Source organism: Arvicanthis niloticus, chromosome 7 (assembly GCF_011762505.2).
Source record: "Arvicanthis niloticus isolate mArvNil1 chromosome 7, mArvNil1.pat.X, whole genome shotgun sequence".
Lineage (NCBI taxonomy): Eukaryota > Metazoa > Chordata > Mammalia > Rodentia > Muridae > Arvicanthis > Arvicanthis niloticus.
In genome coordinates this window covers 49,236,290-49,254,817 of record NC_047664.1, presented here as the reverse complement: position 1 = coordinate 49,254,817, position 18,528 = coordinate 49,236,290, and the positions used below count along the sequence as shown (strand labels likewise).

Below are 18,528 nucleotides of genomic sequence, written 5' to 3'. Positions count from 1 at the left end.
CCCAATAGGAAGAGGTGTTTATGTGAAAGCGTGGGCACGACCGGAAGTGGAGCTGTCGAGGCGCGCACCAGGAGTGGGCGTTCAACTTTCTGAATTAAACTGGTGGCGCTAGATGTGTTGCGGATCCTGCGGTTGGGAGTGAAGTGAGAAAGTGGAGAACTGCCGGGTAGAGAACAAGGAGCCCGCCCGGCTGCCTGACGGGTAAATCCCGAGCGAAGGAGACGTTTGGGAGATGTCGCGCGGGGCCCGTTCGGGGATTGGGGACGTTAAAGTTTCCGGAGGACGTCCTGGACCAGGGTCTGTGCAGTCCTTCGGACGCAGTGGGTCCCGGCGGGAACTGCCTGCCCGCGATGAAACAAGACAGTCTGGAGGACCTGGGAAGAGAAAGGCAGGGTCAATTTAGGCTGCAGCGGCTTGGAGATGCGCCAGCTATACAGGTCTGCTTTGCAAATCTGCCTAATGACTCTTCTGAACGGAGGAGAACGCAGACAGTATAAAAGGAATTTGCACCCTTGATTAATATCACGTACTGGATATATAAAATTATCTCAAAATAAATGCCTCCGCTGGGGCATAGGGCACACCACTCCAATAACGTGAAACTTACTTGGCGTGTTGCCTGATAACTTGGAAAACATAAATGCAGCCACCTATTCCGTCTATACTGAAAATCTAAATTAGTGAAGTGAAGAAGACTGCCCCCAAACTAAATTCTCAACTGGGGACTTCATCTGTTTGTTCAGACTTTCTTTCCACACATGTTGTATCTGTGTTATGGACTTCATGCCTAGGTCACCAGATCTCTCTTATTTCATATTCTCCAGCAATCCTTTGTCGGTGTTTTGGGGTGGTTTTGTTTATTTTGTTTCCTTACAGTTAGTTTTATCTTGATTTATTCAAAAAACTTAGACTCAGGATAAAGGGAAAGTTTTTTTTCTTCCCTGCACTTGAGCATTCACTAGGAGCAGAATAGAGCATTGCAAACCCGATTGGATGCCTTTTTTTTCCTTTTGAGTTACTACCTTCCCATGTCACGTTTAAAATGTACTCTTTAATTTTCATCACCCAGTTTTTCACATACATCCACATGATTAAATTCCTGAATGAGTATTGAACCGTTTTTTTTTTTTCATATTTAACTATCCACTTTATAAATACCCATAAATGTAACTGGCTTTTTTTTTAGTCCCTACTGGTTTTCAGCTTTATCCATATATGTTAATACTAACAAATTTTACTGACTTCTTGCAAGTGCCAGACACCATTCAAAGTGCTTTACTTCATTTAATCCTTTATTTCTATCTCCTTGTAGAATGAGTAAAGTGGGACACAGACACGGTGCCATGGGATTCCATCCTAGGCATGTGCCATAATTATTCTCCTGCTTCATTCCCAGTTCCTGAAAATGTATAGATATTCTAAACAACTAAATGCTGGGGAAAGTGATGACTATGATGGTGATAAGGGTCTGTAATTTGAAATCAACATCTCTAATTTAAAGAAGTTCAGATTAACCACGGGAGGAAAACAAGCTAAGAGTGTGCATTCTGAGAGACACAGAGATAGACAGAGCACCTAGAAAAGCAATATTTTTTCAGCAAATATAGAAAATTCCTAGCTAATTAATCGTTATACATTATTAAGATAACTTACATCCTTTTTTGTTATCTTGCCAAGACTGGATCTCTAGGTTGTTTTTTTTTTTTTTTTCAATAGTGTCATTTCGGATGCTTATTAGGTTCCTGTGGCTGGTGAGCATACAGAATTGTGTACAGAATCTGTAGGTACACTGGGAATCCCTAGAGGACGTGGGGAGGTGATGACTCATGGGTAAAGTGCTTGCTGGACAAGCATGAGGATCTGAAGTCACATTCCTGATGTTTCACATAGAAATAGCAGGTTTGCACCCGTCTGTAGCCTTAGCACTTGAGGGTGCTGAGATCCAGACAGTGGATCTTGAGTTCATTGATCTGCCAAAATAGCAAGCCTGTCTCAAACACTAATGTCTAAAGTAATTAGTGAAACACTTCCTGTCAGTCTCTGACCTAAACATGCATGTACCACACATACAAGATAAATAAAACTTTAAATAAATGATAATAAAATGAGAACCAGTGTGTCATTCCTTTATAATGTAAACAAACTAAAACTTAAAACATAATTTTTTGTGACAATCTGTGGCCTTTCATTGTCTCTACATTTTAGGTGCTTGCTACCTTTATTGTTTTGTTGATTTAAAAGAAAATGTTTCATGATATATCCTTACAGTATTTTATCTATTTCACCATAGTGAAATATAAGGAATCTGACCACCAGAGGTCAGTATGACTATGTTTTTATAGATTAGAGTTGTGGCTTTTAGTAGTAAGTGCTGTGTGGGTTTGGTATGCTTTGAACATCATAATCTTAGAACTTTCCCAGTATGCTATATGAAATTCAAACAGCATAGTCTCATTGTAAAGCTTACATAGTTCCTGATTCTTACTTTTATTCTGTGAGAAAGAACAAATACATATAGGAATGAATTTGTGTCTTCAATAAACTTTAATTTAGAAAATAACAAAAACTAGCCGGGCAGTGGTGATGCACACCTTTAATCCCAGCACTCGGGAGGCAGAGGCAGGATTTCTGAGTTCAAGGCCAGCCTGGTCTACAGAGTGAGTTCCGGGACAGCCAGGGCTACACAGAGAAACCCTGTCTCCAAAAGCAAACAAACAAAAAAGAAAACAAAAACTAAATGATATATACCATAAGGTTATTGAATTCTAAATTTTAGATCAGTAATTCTTGAAAAAAAACTATACATGAAAATGTTTAGAATAGATGTGGTTAATTTGTTTTGATATGGAAATATGTATACATGAAATATAAAAGAAAAATAGCAATAGAGTCATTTGTGTATGTAGCGTTTGTATTTCTTATAGTACAACTCTTGTTGATTTTTTTTTTTAAAAGGGGTTGAGTTAGCCTTTTGGAAAGTATTTTGAGTGATCTAACAGATGCAGTCTGTTTGAAACAAAAACAACAAAAATATAAAAAGACGGGACAATTAAAAGCTAGCCTTTCCTGTCTCAGTAAAACACAGACTTGAAAGACAATAAAAAAGTATTCTTTTCTAAATGAAGTAGATGGTATAAACTAAGTGTGAGAGCACGTTGTTTGTTGCTTAAAGGTAAAGTTGGAAGCATTTTGCTTTTTGTTGTAGAAGCAAATACTCCCTTTATTCCTCTGTTCATAGAAAGTTGGTGTCTTCATAATATTCATTTATTCTATCTGAGAGTATGGAATATGTACCCGTCTGTGTCTTTTAAGATACTTGTTACTCATTGGCTTCTGTGACCTTTATAGACTTGGGTGTTCGGTTTTCTTCCTGTGAAATTGTTATCTTTAAATCATTGACTAAGGTTTTTAGTAATACGTCAGACTGTCAGTCATCAAGATTTTGGTCAGCCTTATTTGCTGGGGTTCCACCCCAGACAGTCAGGTACCCTGGGAAGGCAGTGAGGGTGACATCAGCAAGGGCCAAAATCTGATGACTTCTGGCAGCTTTACCATCTTTTGCTATCTTTTGTTCAGAGGCTGAACACTGATAGCTTCTGGCAATTAACTCTTACTAATAGCAGCAGAGGAATGAAGAAAACTCTTGGGCTCTTTACTCTTTGACTCAGGCCACTTGCTGACCAGGCAATAGGCTTGGAGTTCCTTAACGCCTTATGAGCCAGAGAGAAAAGCAAAAGAAAAGAAAGTCAGGCGCTCACACTTAGACACGTGCATACTGGATGAAGGAGGAAAGGGCTACACTACCACTTTGTTATTGTTCTTAGTTTTTATACCTTCTCAGGATAATTGATCGCATAGTTTTTTAAAGCATTTTTACATTCCATAAGTTCATAGTAAGTTTAAGGCAATAGTTCATGTCATAGGTCAATACAGGTTTAAGGCATTACAGCAAAATTGTTTACATTAAGACTAGTATCTGACTGACATTCATTATCTTTTTCTAGCACCATAAATTGATTATAAGTCTAAAGCAATAATTTTTATGTCATAAGTTAGCATGGTTTTGTCGAGATATATTGTCTGCTTTGTGTTGTATTATTTTTAAGTCTTGTGTAAATAGACTAGTCCATCATTTATTTCTATGCCCTTGCACCTATTCCCAGTTTGTATTCCCAGTTTAGTTACCAAATAGAGGCCTCATTCCTAACCAAGGAGTGTTTTCCTAGATTGTAAATCTGTTTCAAGCCTGTTTTTTCTTTTCCTAATACAATTAACCCTTAATGAGTGAAGGTTTATAGAACTCTATTTGCAGCTTTTATTCTACAGGGGTTTAAAATTACTTGTATCAACTTACTTCTAGAAAATCATTATCAGGAATAATGAAATTATCAATTCATCTACAGAACATTACTACATGAAAGTGCATTTTCATGTTGATCTGCAGGAAATTTGCCCAGGGTGGGCTGATGCCCAGGAATCATTAGGCTATGCAACAGTGGCAGGAAAAGGCATATCAGCAGTGAGAGGCAATCTTGGGATGAAGTCTCTGAGGACCCTGCATCTCAGAGCGCACCCATTGTAGCCATGCAAAATGGTGGTCCATTTCTAAAAAATTCTTTTACTTGCCATAACCTTTCCTAGATGGCTTCTGACACATAACAATTGCAAAGTTACATTCTTTTCTTAGGTAAGCCTTTATTTGAATATAACATTCTATTTCACTCTGTTAAGTAGTATTTAGAGCTTTTTAAGTAAAAATGAGCTTACCTTTATTTGGTTTCCCTCGAGTTACATTTAATGTTTTCCTTTAGAAGGAGATGGTGAACATTTATACTTCCCCCACATCCCAACTGCTTATATAAAATTGATCATATGACTACTACTTCAGATATCACAAGAAGAATCAACATTTCTACTAACAGGACAAAATAGATTCCCTAAAACATAACAACAAACACATCTAAAGGCAAAATGATAAACCCTTTATTTAGAGTTTGGGGTGTAAGGGATGTGTCCTTACACAAATAATTTGGGGTAAGGGGGACAAACTAGTCCAGAAATTAATAGAGGAATAAAATAACTCAGACTCTTGGCCAGTTTTGTGATTGTAAGACCTATTCACAACAGCAAAAGTGTCCTTAGTCTATAAGATAGAAATGGGGCCTTTGTGTGGTGGCACTGGCCTTTGATCCCAGCACTTCAGAGGCAGAGTCAGGTGCATCTCTGAGTTTGAGGGCAGCCTAATCTACATAGTGAGTTCCAGGCCTGTTGCGCAACAAAGGGAGACCCTGTCTGAAAAAAATTAATTAATTAAAAAATGAGAAAGAGGGAGAGAGACATCTATAAGACTTCTTGCCCGGCATCCATTTTCTCAAAAGCCCTAAAATTAGATACATAGATAGTAATGTTACCTAGTAAATTCAGTTCTTAACATTATGTCTCTAGTTTTATTCACACATTGAAGCTATCATAACAGATTACTGACACACCATTTCAAAGGGCATTGAATTATCTGTAGGAAGCATTAGATCTTTGAACATCAGATGTTATTGACAGTTTACCAGAACACAACTACTACAAAGTATCTCTACCAGCAGACAGCCAAAACAACTACTGATCTATTTTTTCTTTTTTATTGGATATTTTATTTATTTACATTTCAGATGTTATCCCCTTTCCCCATCCCCCCATAAACTCCCTATCCTATCCTTCCTCCTCCTTTTTGCTTTTATACCATTTTAATTTCATACAAGTATTAAGGTAAGTTCTGAGTTGAGGAACTAGCAATACAATAGATGCAAATAGTCAAGGAACAAGCAAGGCAGTAAACAGAATCCCATGATCACTATTTCTAAGGGCTTATCAGGATGACCAAAATATCTGAGCCTACTTTTCTGTCCTAGCCCAAAAACTAATGATCTTTAATTGTCAAAAAGAAACAGTATCACTGCCAACAAAACCAAGTACATAGTGTTTCCATGTAGTATCTCTACCAGTTGAGACCACTAAGAGAATCAGCTTGCCTAGATCAGGACTCTTCTTGAGTAACCAGGTTTGAAGGAAGTTCACAGGTAAGTGACTAACTTCCACATTGATCTGGTCCTGAGAATGAACATATCATCCTTGTAAGTGAGTAGTACACAGCATAATTTTTAAGGGCTGCACAGTGTAGGCCTGAGGCATACCTCATATGTGTAAAACAAAATTCATGAACACATTTCTTTTCTATTTACCATTGTTAGAGGTTTAGGTTTTTTGCCTTTAAACTGGCACCTTTTCTGTTTCATTCTAATGGGTTCCAAATTTTCATCTTCTGATTGCTTAACAGAATTAGAAAGTAAAGAAAGACTAGTCTAGCTGTGTGGTTGCTTACAAGAACAGTGGGATTTCTCTGAAGAAGAGGACCCCCCATGGTTCCCAACCTAACACCTCTTGGGAGTCCTGCATGCCAGGTTAAGGACCTTTTAAAATATTCTAAATTTTGGAAACTTTTAATCCCAAATCCTGGTTGTATTATGTTGAACTCTTAAAACAAGTCAAAATGATCCAGTCTATATATTTCAAGAGTCAAAAACTCTCCCATTGTGTCCCCAAACTGGAACCAATTCTTGAATTGCCTCCTCTGGCCTCTTGTAGAGTCTCACTTGTTCAAAGGCACCTTAAAAGTCCCAGCCAGCTCTCTAGAGATCATACTACTTTTAATAGTTTGCCATCAAACAACTAAGCTGAACACTGAGTAAAGCCATTCCCAAACATGAATTTCTAAATCATTGCCCTGACTCTTACGTTTCCTCTTGTTGCTGTGACTGCTTGACAAATGTTGTTAAGGACACAGCCTACCCTGAACTTTTTGACACTACTTTTTCCTGCACTGATTGCTAGAAGGCAGTTATCAAACTCCTAAATAGTTCCCTATAAAAGTCAGAATTTGCTTTGATAAGTGGTGTTCTGTATTTAGAGCAGGGTCCAGGGGACTAGAGACATGGCTCCACAGTTAAGATTGTTTGTTATGGCAAAGGATCAGGTTCAATTCCCAGCATCCACATAGTGGCTTATAAGTGTCTATAATTCCAGTTGTAGAAGATCCAACACTTCTGACTACCTGTGTATCAGTAATGCATGTGGTATTCATGATACATTTAGGCAGGTAGAACCATTATGCATAAATAAAAACAAAAAAATTTAAGGGCTACAAAGTAAATCACACAACCTATATTTGGGAAACTGATGCCTTCTCAACCAAACAATATTCCCTGATTTGCTAAAATTTCTACCTGATACTTAATGGCCCAAAGATCTCGTCATCCAAAGAAAATGTAGAATTTGAGCATGCCCTCTAAGACATTGTTTTTAGGGAGATAATAGAATTATTACCTAATTATTACCTAATAATTATACAAAGAATTGATATATTCATATGACACCCCCTTGAAGGTTCATGTTTCTCGTAGGGGTGTAGTTTCTAGCTTATCCTACTCCAAGCCTAATAAAGCTATTTCCAATTACTTCATGAATACTGTATCACAGTCCTCCATTACACTGTCTTCTAGCTAATATGGCCTGTAAAATCATACCCTAGATTTAAATAAACTTCTGTATGGAATGTGTCTTTTAAATCTTGCTATCAAGACTTTTTCAAATAAATATATTCAAATTATGGAATGATCCAACTTTCACCAGAACTAGTGTTTTCGGTATTAATTGCAAAATGGTCAAAATATTTTGCCTGTATTGATTTTCTGGAACAGAAATTTATGCACTTCCAACATTCATTACAAACTCTTCAGAAATACTCTAATTTTAAAGAAACTTCCTATGAAACTATCCTGATTTGAAATTAAGAGTTTCGTTAGTAGCATTGTTTTCTAAGTAGATTAGCTTTCTGGTTTTTTGGTGGGGGGAGGCTGAGTAAGGATGGTATGTGCCCTTATAAATGTGTCCAGCTATGCTTGAGTCAAAACAGGTATCAGCATACAGAAACTGCATAAGACTGATGGATTTTTTTCACATACCCTAAAATAGTAAGATTTACGTGTGATTCTGGATATCTGAGCATGTAAATCAAAACAGGTTGTTAAAAAATATATATACCTTCATCTTAGTTCTGCTTTTTTGTATTTCCAACATTGAGCACAAAGATAATTAAAATTGAAACAGTAATAGAATCTTAATTCTGTAAAATTTAGCAAATTATAGGAGAGTAAAGAATGCTGAGCCATTCTGTCCTGTCGTAAGTATAAAGGGGCCAATTTTAAGAATAGAAGAAAAATGTTCATGGAGATTATTGGTTTCAAACAATAGCAATATGTCAGAAACTTGTAGCTGCTTTGTGAAATTGGGTTTTTTTCTTTTAGTGTTAAAGAAACCTTTTTCCCTTTTTCAGAGAAGGTGAAGTTGAAATAGGTAAAGATCTGAAAATTAAAATTGTTGATAATTATGTATCCATAGTATGTATATTTCTCTGTATATAAAGGTGTATATAAAAGTTCCTTGATCATGAGTGCATTTTTTTATATTTACTTCAAAGGAAACTTTTCCCCAACTTTGGCAGCTGAATAAACCAACATCTGTGTACATGCTAAACAAAGGGTGGCCATTTTTCCTCAACAAATGAGATAAATTCCTTAGGCATATTCTATATTTCCTTAGTATTGAATATGGCTACTAGAAACACTGTCAAGACAGTACCCGTGATAGTGTCTTGTCATCTTTAGAAATAAATAGTCCTGTAGAAACTGTCTCAGGTCATTCTGCCAAGAATGCCTTCCTTACCCATCGTGGAATATGCATTATCAAAAGCAGTGCATTTATGTCTTAGGTTGGTGAGGCTCTGTGCAGGATCTTACCGGTCCTTGGCTTGCCAGCCTATTGATTTAATAACTCTGTCTGGGGGTCCATTTTCAGTTTCAAGCCAAGTACTTTGGCTTCCAACATGTTGATGTTGTTAAGCACAAGCTTTAACACGGTGGGCAAAAATAAAAGTATCCCCAGGACAAAAAGGGTTAGCATGATCAAGCTATATATGCCATTCTTGAAGCTTGACCAAAATAGAAACATTGACCTCAGGCCATGGATAATTTTATCAGCAGTATCTGCCACATCAACAATCAGCAGAGCAGCATTCTTTAAATTAATAAGCTCACTATGCAAAGTTAAAACATCCAAAGAGGTGTTAGAATTATACCAAATACACTGCAAGTGTCTTAAACTTTTTCCTAATTATAATGACTGCCACTGTAAATTATAAAACTAACACGAATCCAATGGTATTTGGTGTGATGCTCGAGATGGCTCCTTACTCTTAAATTCTGAACCTCCTTCCAATAATTTGAATAGGATAAAGAACATCAATCCATTCTTCCAAATGCTTATGTAAATCATCTTGTATATTCAACACATTAGTAACATTTTTTGCTAAATGATTAACAAAAGTAGCTGTCTTAACTTCTTGTGTCAAAACAATTATAGAAGCAGTGTCTTATTTATGAAATAAAAAAGAGGGAGAGGCAGAGAGCTTTGGGGGCTGCTTGGCAAGAATCTGACATGGGCCAAGGACAAGGAAGTGGGCTTCAGACATGAAAATTACTTTGGGCTAGGACAGGGAAGTTGGCTCAAATATTTGGTCATCCTGATAAGCCCTTAGAAACAGTGATCACAAGAGTTTTCAAGAAATTTTGTTTATTGCCTTGGTTGTTTTTGACTATTTGTGTTTATTGTCTTGCTTGTTCTTTGACTATTTGCATCTATTGTATTGCTACTCCCTCAACCTAAAACTGACTTTAATACTTGCATGTAATTCGAATGGTATAAAAGCAAAAAGAAGGAGGGGATTGGCTAGGGGGGTTCTAGGGAGGAGAAACAGGGAAAGGGGATGACATCTGAAATGTAAATAAATAAAATATCCAAGAAAAAAAGAAAGCATATTTGTTTCTTGATTTTTATCCTAGGCTGAACAAAATGAAAACCTTAAACTTTTGCTTATTCATGTGTTGTCAGAGACATGAGTATTGGAATGACAATTAACCAGTTTCACATTCTCCTTATGTGGGCTTCTGGTTAAATGCATTCACTACAATTAGGATAAAGTAGAACTATATCATATTTGTAGAACATATATAATATAGATAATATAGTTCCCACAGAAATTAAATAATAGGGTTTTCCAACTAGGTAACATCAATAATGTATTTCAAGGTGTTTTATCTTTATTAATGGAAATCAAGTCTTTTGTTGAAGCAGTTCAGATAATCTTGGATTGTAGAAATCCATAAGCATGGCTTAACCTCATCTGTTTTCTGAAAATTGAAAAGTCATACCCTGGAGGAATATAAATGGAAGTAACCTGGACCAAAAGGTCATTCTTCCTGGAAGAGAGAACCAAAGACAGGAAAGCTTAGGATCAAGAGACCTTGCTCAAGCTGATGGCTCATGTAAGCAACTTTATTGTGATAGTCAGCACCTTATTTATATACTGTATGCAGAGGGAGAAATGGAACAGAGTCAGTAGGAAGCTAGTCAAGCAATATTACTTAAAGAGAATATAGGATATCTCAAGTCTATCACAGACCAAGCCTTGTGACTAATAACCCTACTCTGTACAGAGGAGGGAAGTCATGTTCCCTGGAACTGAAACCTTAACTCCTTAGAGGTCCCAGCCCCCAGCAGCAGACCAGACCCTGCCAAATCTAGCCCTGGACAAGGACACAGAACTAATATTCCCTTTGTTCTTTCATCAGGGATTCTGAGAGCCTTGGATCAGCTTTGATCCCAACAGGTAGGTCTTGTCCAGGGGAATTTTGTATTGTGACTCCTATCATGTAAACTATACCTAAAAATATAGTTTAATAATTGTATGTGATTGGCTGGGCTTTTCACATTGGTTATAATCATGTGACCCTCACACTGTTGTAATTGGTTACAATCCTCACATGGGAGTAAAACCAAGAAGAGAGACAAGGAAACCTCAATGATATACCACTAACTGCCTACCATCTCTTAAGAGTTGAGAGTGTGACAATGAGATAAGGAAAAGAAATGTTTGATTTGGGAAATAATAATAATATAAAATAAAGTAAAAATAACAACACAGCAGGAAGACTGTACTAGGATTTTATGTTGACTCAAATTGGAGCACGTTATGTGAGAAAACTTAGATGATTGCAATGTGACATGAGAATCCTGAGATTCCTTGGGGTTAGGTCATATTTAACCAGTAATCTTCCAGGAGATCAAATTCTTGCTTGGCCTAACAAGATTAAAGTAGTTCCTAGTAAACCAGCCAAAGTGATACATCTAGTTAGATCCATGAAGGACCCAGAAGTTAGTAAAATAAGGAGCAAGTAGGGTTTGGTATTTCTAATTTAGGGGTAGAGAGTAATGCTTAGATTACCAGCTAAGCAGATGCCAAATATTACATTCCCATCTATGCTGTGCAACAGGTCTTGGCAATCTAACACCAGTTGTTTTACACTGTGTTAACGGGACGGTAGTCCAATAAAAACAATTTCCCTTTGTGAATGTTTCAGAAAGGGCACAAGGGTATAAATCTACCAATGAGACCCCATAGATAGAGTTTTACAATTGTACCTTTAATAAGCTTACATTTTGACAGAGTGTCTACTCTGGTGACATGAATAAAGGGACAACAACTATGTAAAGAATCAAAATTCCTTTATGTGTTGAAGGCTATTAATGTTGACCTCAACCCAATGAATTTTGTGGGGAAATTTGACTAAGTATGTTCCATGTTGGACCCTAGTGAAGTGAAGATGACTTCATAGTGGCTTAAAGCTATGATTCAGAGCCAAAGCTCTTTCTTGGGACACAACTTGACTATGTTACTCACATTTACTTAGTATACGTGTTTCTGTAAATGTGCCAGGTTGCAAAAATTAGCAAGTAAAAATGAAGTGTTTAGGGGAGAAAGTTGTTTTTACTTTATAAAAGGAAGGAGTGAGAAGGGAATATATACTGTACACACAATAAGTTTAAGTGTTGTTGGGAATGACCTTTTCTCACATTGTATTAAAGTGTGTCTCTGTATTTTCAGTTGTTGATTCCGTACTGGCAGAGAGCTAACTACTAGAAGGGTGTTGGTATTGTCATTTCTATGGCCCATCACCAGGTTTTCTATTTTGTAAATATTAATCCTTCCTCACCTACCTAAAGGCAATCTAGAGATGTATCAGAGGTTGTCTTGCTGCTGATTGGTTGTAATAAAGAACTGACTGCCAATAACTAGGGCAGGAAGGAGAAAGGTGGGACTTCCAGGCAGAGAATGTGATGCAGGGAGACAAAAATAGATGTGACCTACTCAAAAGCAGACAAGGGGGGAACAGACAGGACCAGAGTGGAACAGAGAGGTATAGAGCTAGCCTCATGGCAGGTTATAGGCTAGAATAATCAGGTTAAGTTTGAACGGTAGCTGGAAGACTGCCCCAACAAAAGGCTGTAAGGTACGACATGATTGTGAACGTGGCTGCATGACACAGTTTTGGCTGTGGAGCACCAACAACTTGAATCATGCATTTCTGACTTTCTAGTATACAGATGGTGTTGCTTTTTCTTGCATGCTTATCTGTTTTGCCTTTTTCTATATCATATTTGTCCTCAAATACAACTCTAGTAAAATTTTCTGAGAAAGTGATTGCGGGCATTACTAGAGAAGGAAATGGCTCTCTTGTTTATTAGGAACAAACTGCTCTGGCCTGGCCATTCAAGCAGTCAACTCAGGCATATCAGGACAAGGGGTTCTGGAGGTGGAGGCTGACTGCCTTAATTGTTCTCTGGGAAGTTTTAGCCAACTCATGATGATTAAGTTGTACCAGGAAATGTTTGAAGCAGGAAATGTTTTTGAGAGACCTGAAGTTTTAGTAGTTAAAGGAATTGAAGACCCCAAGGGAAAGAAACACTGGGTCCAGTCACTAAGGACAGGGATGGCCATAGAAAATACAAAAAACAAGATAGAGGAAGAAATAGCTGCATCTACTGGATTAGTGAGCAATGGTGAGGGCCCCCATTGTTCCAGAAATATGGTTGGGAAAATTGGAAGATATATTTATAATAAAAAGGATAAAGGGTGGGTATAAGAGTTTGGACCCCACAAGCGATCTGTAGGATTAGTGAACTGACCTTCCTGGAAAGACTTTGACCTCCCTGCTGGCATCACCTGCCTGAGGAAACTAGGGTATAAGTTCTAACAGATAGAATTCAGGCTTGTGAAGGAGCCATGGAAAAAGATGCAAGGGGAATTAATAATTGCATATGAAAACAAGCTTGAAAGGCATTGTAGAAACAGATAATAGGATGAGCTCAATAACTTGGAGGAAGAGATTGTGCAAATTTAGACAAGGTAAAAATATTAATGTTACCCTGGCCTGTTTAGCACCCTTCTGTTCTCCTGCTAATGTTGTAGCCACAAGTTCATGCCCAGATGACCTGTGATTTGGAGGTTTTTCTGAGAGTCAAAAGTTAATGTATAACTTGCTTTTGCAGATACTGAACTATGCCTTTGTGTGTGTGTTGTGCTTTCTGGTGATAATTACATGGGGGTTTTCAGTAAAAATAATGGGCTTGAGGAAAATAATACAAAGGCTTTTGATTATAAATTATTGCATAACAAAGAAGTGTATAACCAATAAAAGGCTGAGGTAAACTCAGAGAGGAGAGAGAGAAAACCTGAAGGTGGTCTTCAAGCACAGTTTCAGAACAACAGTGAGTCACCTATCAGCTTATACCTGCATCCTTGCCTGAGACACTGATTTCAAACCTCCCACCCTTGGCTGGTCCTTGGCAAAAGGCCTAAGCTTTAAACTATATAAAATACTCAATGTCATTATTTATACATTTGGTGGTTCTGCAGATATCCCCCACAATAGAATGTCATGTAAATGATGACATAAGGGAGCTATAACAAAAAACTAGTTATCTAAAAATCAGAATGCACTGGCTTCTATGTTATCTGTCATTCCTGTGAATATGATGATGGCATTGTGCTTGGTTTGGTGTCATTAAATACTTAATTAGTTATTAGTAAGGGAGGTTCATGCATAGTTGTCCCAAAGTTAGAATTGTTATAGGGTTAAAGAGTAAGCCTAATTGCAGAACAGAGACTTTATTGAAGAGATATGGTATTGAGCCAAAATAACTCACATTAACAATTAAATCATTTCTAATTTTCATGGTGTTGTCTTCAGTCATATGTAGAAGAGGTTGTGTTTTGTGGATCCTTATTTGTGGGGTTTTAAAGTACTTATATTCTTCAGCGAGGAAAAGGTCAGTTTATAGCTCTTTTAGGAAAAAAAGTGTACATAGCAGTATTCTAGCAGCTAGGCTCATTTAATTTCCACAGCAGAAAAGAGTCTAGAAAGAGCTAGGGAGACAGTCCTATGTCTAAGAACACTTTTACAGACAACCTTTGCTGGTTTCTCACCCATGTCTGGTGGCTAACACTCTCCTGTAAACTCTGTCACCAAGGGATCCAATGTCTTCTTGTGCACATCCACAGACACAAACATATACAATTTAAAAATAACAAAGATAAATGTTTAGATAAAGTCTACAAATTTAGAAGACAGTACTGCTTCCACACCATTCAAAGGTTAAAGGGACAACTGAAAGAGACATGTGGAACAAAATTGAAAGCAGGGGCATTTTTTGAAAATAATTTTTGCCTATCTTTAGCCAGGCAACTAACTCTTTCTAGCAAATTATGGAAGGCTTATTTACTGGAGAAATTGAACCAACAAAACTGAGAACTCAAAGACAGGATCAAAGCTATGTTGAGGACAAGGCAACAGAGAATGCCATTATGAAGAACACTGTGAGTGTAAGCCCGCATGCATTTTCTATCTGCTTATTATAGGTGTATATACCCAGGCATACCCAACCCATCCAGAAAAGATGAACAATAATTTGACATTTAATTGTTTGCTACAGTGAGACCCAAAGACTACAAGCCTTGCTCATTATGACACAGCTTATAGTCACTTAAACTCAATATTCACTGACAATTAAGAATCACCAGACATTTGAGGAAACTCCAACATGAAAGTTGAACATAAAACTACCAAAGAATCTAGAATATTCTTGGAAATATTGGAGAACATACTACATTCATGAAATAACCAGAAAGAGCTATGAGAAAAATTAGAATTTTAAATTCTTAATCTTAATGTAAAAACATTGCACAAAATTCAGAAAGTAGAACGTTAAGTCAGGGATATAGTAAAAAAATAAAATTATACCAGAATGAAAAACTCCTTGGTGACTTCCAAAATGATACCAGAAAGGACATTAGTTTAGGGTTTCTGTTTATGTTAAAGAATCAGGAATGAGGGCTATGCCGTTTACTAAAATTATACAAGGCCCAACATAAGCCTTCACTGATTTCCTTCTTTCTTTCTTTCTTTCTTTCTTTCTTTCTTTCTTTCTTTCTTTTTCTTCCTTCCTTCCTTCCTTCCTTCCTTCCTTTCTTTCTTTCTTTTTTGCAAAGATTGACTTCAGCTGTAAATAGAATAGTATCAGATTCAGAAGTCAGACAAATATTAGTCAAATCTTTGTGTTTTGAAAATGCTAATTCAGAATGCAAAAGTTGATTATGCCTTTCAAGGCAAGATCAACACCAATGGATGGAAGAATTAGAAATACAGCAATATTGGATCTCATGTTTATGATGTTACTTTGATAAGAGAAATAATTTTTAAAAGTTAAAAAAACCAAAATGTCAGGTGTTTTAATTGTTGTAAGCAAGATCATATGAAAAGAGATTGTAGACAAGGCATTCCTAGAAACAATGTTTTGTTTTTTTTTTTCTAGAGATAATCCAAAAGAAAGGCCTCAGCTTTTTGGAGTATACAGAAGTTATGGCAAAGGCCTACATTAGACTACTGAATGCAGATCAACAAAAAAAAGGCAAGGAAGGTAATTTTTTTGCTATTGACAAAAACCATAGGGGGCCTCCTATAGCCCCTCCTCATATTAAATTGGATTCAGTCATTCCCTGTCAGTGTTGGGAAACTCATCCACAGAGCAAATAACCTGGACCTCTGGGAGCTTCCAGAGACTGAGACACCAAACAAAGAGCATACGGGGCTGATTCAAGGCCCATGACACATATGTAGCAGAGGGCTGCCACATCTAGCCTCAGTGGGAGAGGATGTGCCTAATTCTGCAGACTTGATGTGGGCTTACAGTTTCTGTGGTTTAGTCCATTATCATCATGACAGGAAGAATGGTAGCATGCAAGCATCACTGGAGGAGCCAAGAGTTCTACATCTTCATCCAAAGGAAGCCAGGAGCAGACTGTATTCCAGGCAGCTAGGAGAAGGGTCTCAAAGCTCACCCCCACAGTGACACATTTCCTCCAACGAGGTAATACCTAATAGTGCCACTCCCTGGGTCAAGCATATTCAAAACACCACAGGTACCCAAAGAAATGAAATTTGGCAAACGGATATATTTCATTTTGCAGACTTTGGAAAGCTAAAATATGTGCACCATACAACAGCTTTGGAGAGACACTAAATAATAGGGGAAAAACTGCTGGATTAAACCAGCCTGTATATTTTAGAGATGTGTTGATGTGTATAATATATCACTTAGTGTATAATCCTTAGAAGAGAAACCTGGAATTGTGTTACATTGGGAAAGAATTTTTGTCTCTGTTTCCACAGGAGAAGAAAAGCTATGGATACTATCAAGATTGATAAAAAGGAGATTCAAACAGGAAAGACCTCCTGAAAGAAGAAATATCTCCTTATTCAACAGACAGCTTGGTCATTCAGTCCAAATGAACTTATAAAGACTAAAATATGCCTTTCACTTGATCAGGCATGAAGAAAGAAAAATACAAAATAATAATATTTTCTAATGATAATTTACCAAAGGCACACATGCCTTGCTGACATGAAATGAAAAATGGGTTTTCATAAACCATGTCTTAATTTTAATGTCAAGATTATATCAAGATACATACACTCAGAATATAGCACAAAAATTTCTGATTCCACAGAATTCCAAAATAGCTACTTTTATAAAAACCAGTTATTTCTATTTTTTTCTCAAACTTCATGTGAATTGGATCATACACTATGTGATATATTATAGTCATCTTCTTCCTTCAACATTCTACTTCATTATTTCTGTAATTTATCACATGGATTACCACAATTCATTTATCTTTTACCCATTGTTGGCACTGGAGTTCTTAACATGTTCGGGTTATTACAAATAAAGTTGTCCTAAACATCCTATGTCTTTGTGGATGCGTACAAACACATCCTCTTGTATTAAACCTAGGAGTCAAATTGATGTCATAAGTGATGTGTGATTAAGTTGTAGTAAAACTGCCATACACTTTCCAAAATGATTGTATCATTTTACTCTTCTACCAGTAATAGGTAAAAGTTCATTTATCATGTGTCTTTGTAAATACTTTATATTTTGCTCATTATTTTACACATTCTAGTAAACATTTGCTCTTTATTTTATACATTCTAAGTGGTATAGTAGCTTCTTAATGTGGCTTTATATTTTCATGATTATTTATGTTAAGTACATCTATATGATTATAAATCATGATCTATATGAATTAATATACTACTATTGAAAATACCACTTCTTGTAGAAGAATATTCATTCTTTTGGTCATTTGATAAATATGTAAGAACCTAATAGTGGTATGCTAAACACTGTTCTAGTCACTGCAGCTTTAGTAGTACATGAAACAGATAAGAATTCTTGCCTCCATAAAGTTTACATTTTATGTTAAAAGTTTTTCAGTTCATATACAGAATGTTACCTTTGTTTAAAAGAAGGCTAAGTCATTTGACACAATTATAGGTGTAATAAAATATGTGTTTCATCCTTTTGGAGTAGAATTATGAGAGATTTGCTTTTCTATTTAGTGAGAAGCATTTGTTACAAACAGAACTTCGGGTCCATTCCCTCTTTGGGTATTGGAGAGTTCCATTTATTTGAATTCTAGAAAAAGGCCAGAAATAAAACTATATTAATGCCAGATCTATTCCTCCCAGTATATTCAAAAGTCAAGTGTATTTTGCAACTGATTGTGTTACCTGCACCGAGAAAATGCTTGTGCCAGTGTACCTGACTCTCCTTTTTTCAGTGGGTTCCACATCTATTGCCACTAGCACAATTTTAAGATAGGAAGCTGGAAACAATGATGTTACCAAATACTTATAGGCAGGTATTTCCAAAATATATTGTGGTCCTCCTAATGATCATATTAACATTTTATATAACCTGATTGTATTTTTGCCTTAATGGCAAAAATGGCATATTCTGTGCTGTTATATGAATATACTTAATGAAATCTCAGTGCAAATGTAGCTATTTTGTGGCAAGCTAGTTTTGTAGCTTCCTTGACAGAGAAGATTGAGAAACTCTACTCCTGGCTCAGAGGGCTTCGATTTCAGGAGTAAGCCATCATACCCATTCCCAACATACAGTTTGAAAATTGGTTTAATTTCTTGACATTAAGGCATATAAGAAATAAAAGGGATGAAA

The 18,528-nt window shown here is 36.7% G+C and overlaps 1 protein-coding gene and 1 long non-coding RNA gene across 2 annotated transcripts; both read left to right on the top strand.

Annotated features, from left to right (window-relative positions):
- The first annotated feature begins 30 nt into the window (after positions 1-30).
- On the top strand, positions 31-16,807 carry LOC117712526 (uncharacterized). Its single transcript, XR_004607321.2, has 4 exons — positions 31-201; positions 10,737-10,774; positions 15,817-15,921; positions 16,674-16,807. It is a non-coding gene; the product is annotated as an uncharacterized LOC117712526 (long non-coding RNA).
- Dcaf16 (DDB1 and CUL4 associated factor 16) lies at positions 233-7,008 on the top strand. Its single transcript, XM_076938780.1, is given in 5 exon segments — positions 233-320; positions 6,377-6,405; positions 6,408-6,486; positions 6,489-6,701; positions 6,704-7,008. Coding segments are annotated over 5 exon segments (624 nt in total). The 3' UTR covers positions 6,919-7,008.
- Positions 16,808-18,528: the final 1,721 nt, after the last annotated feature.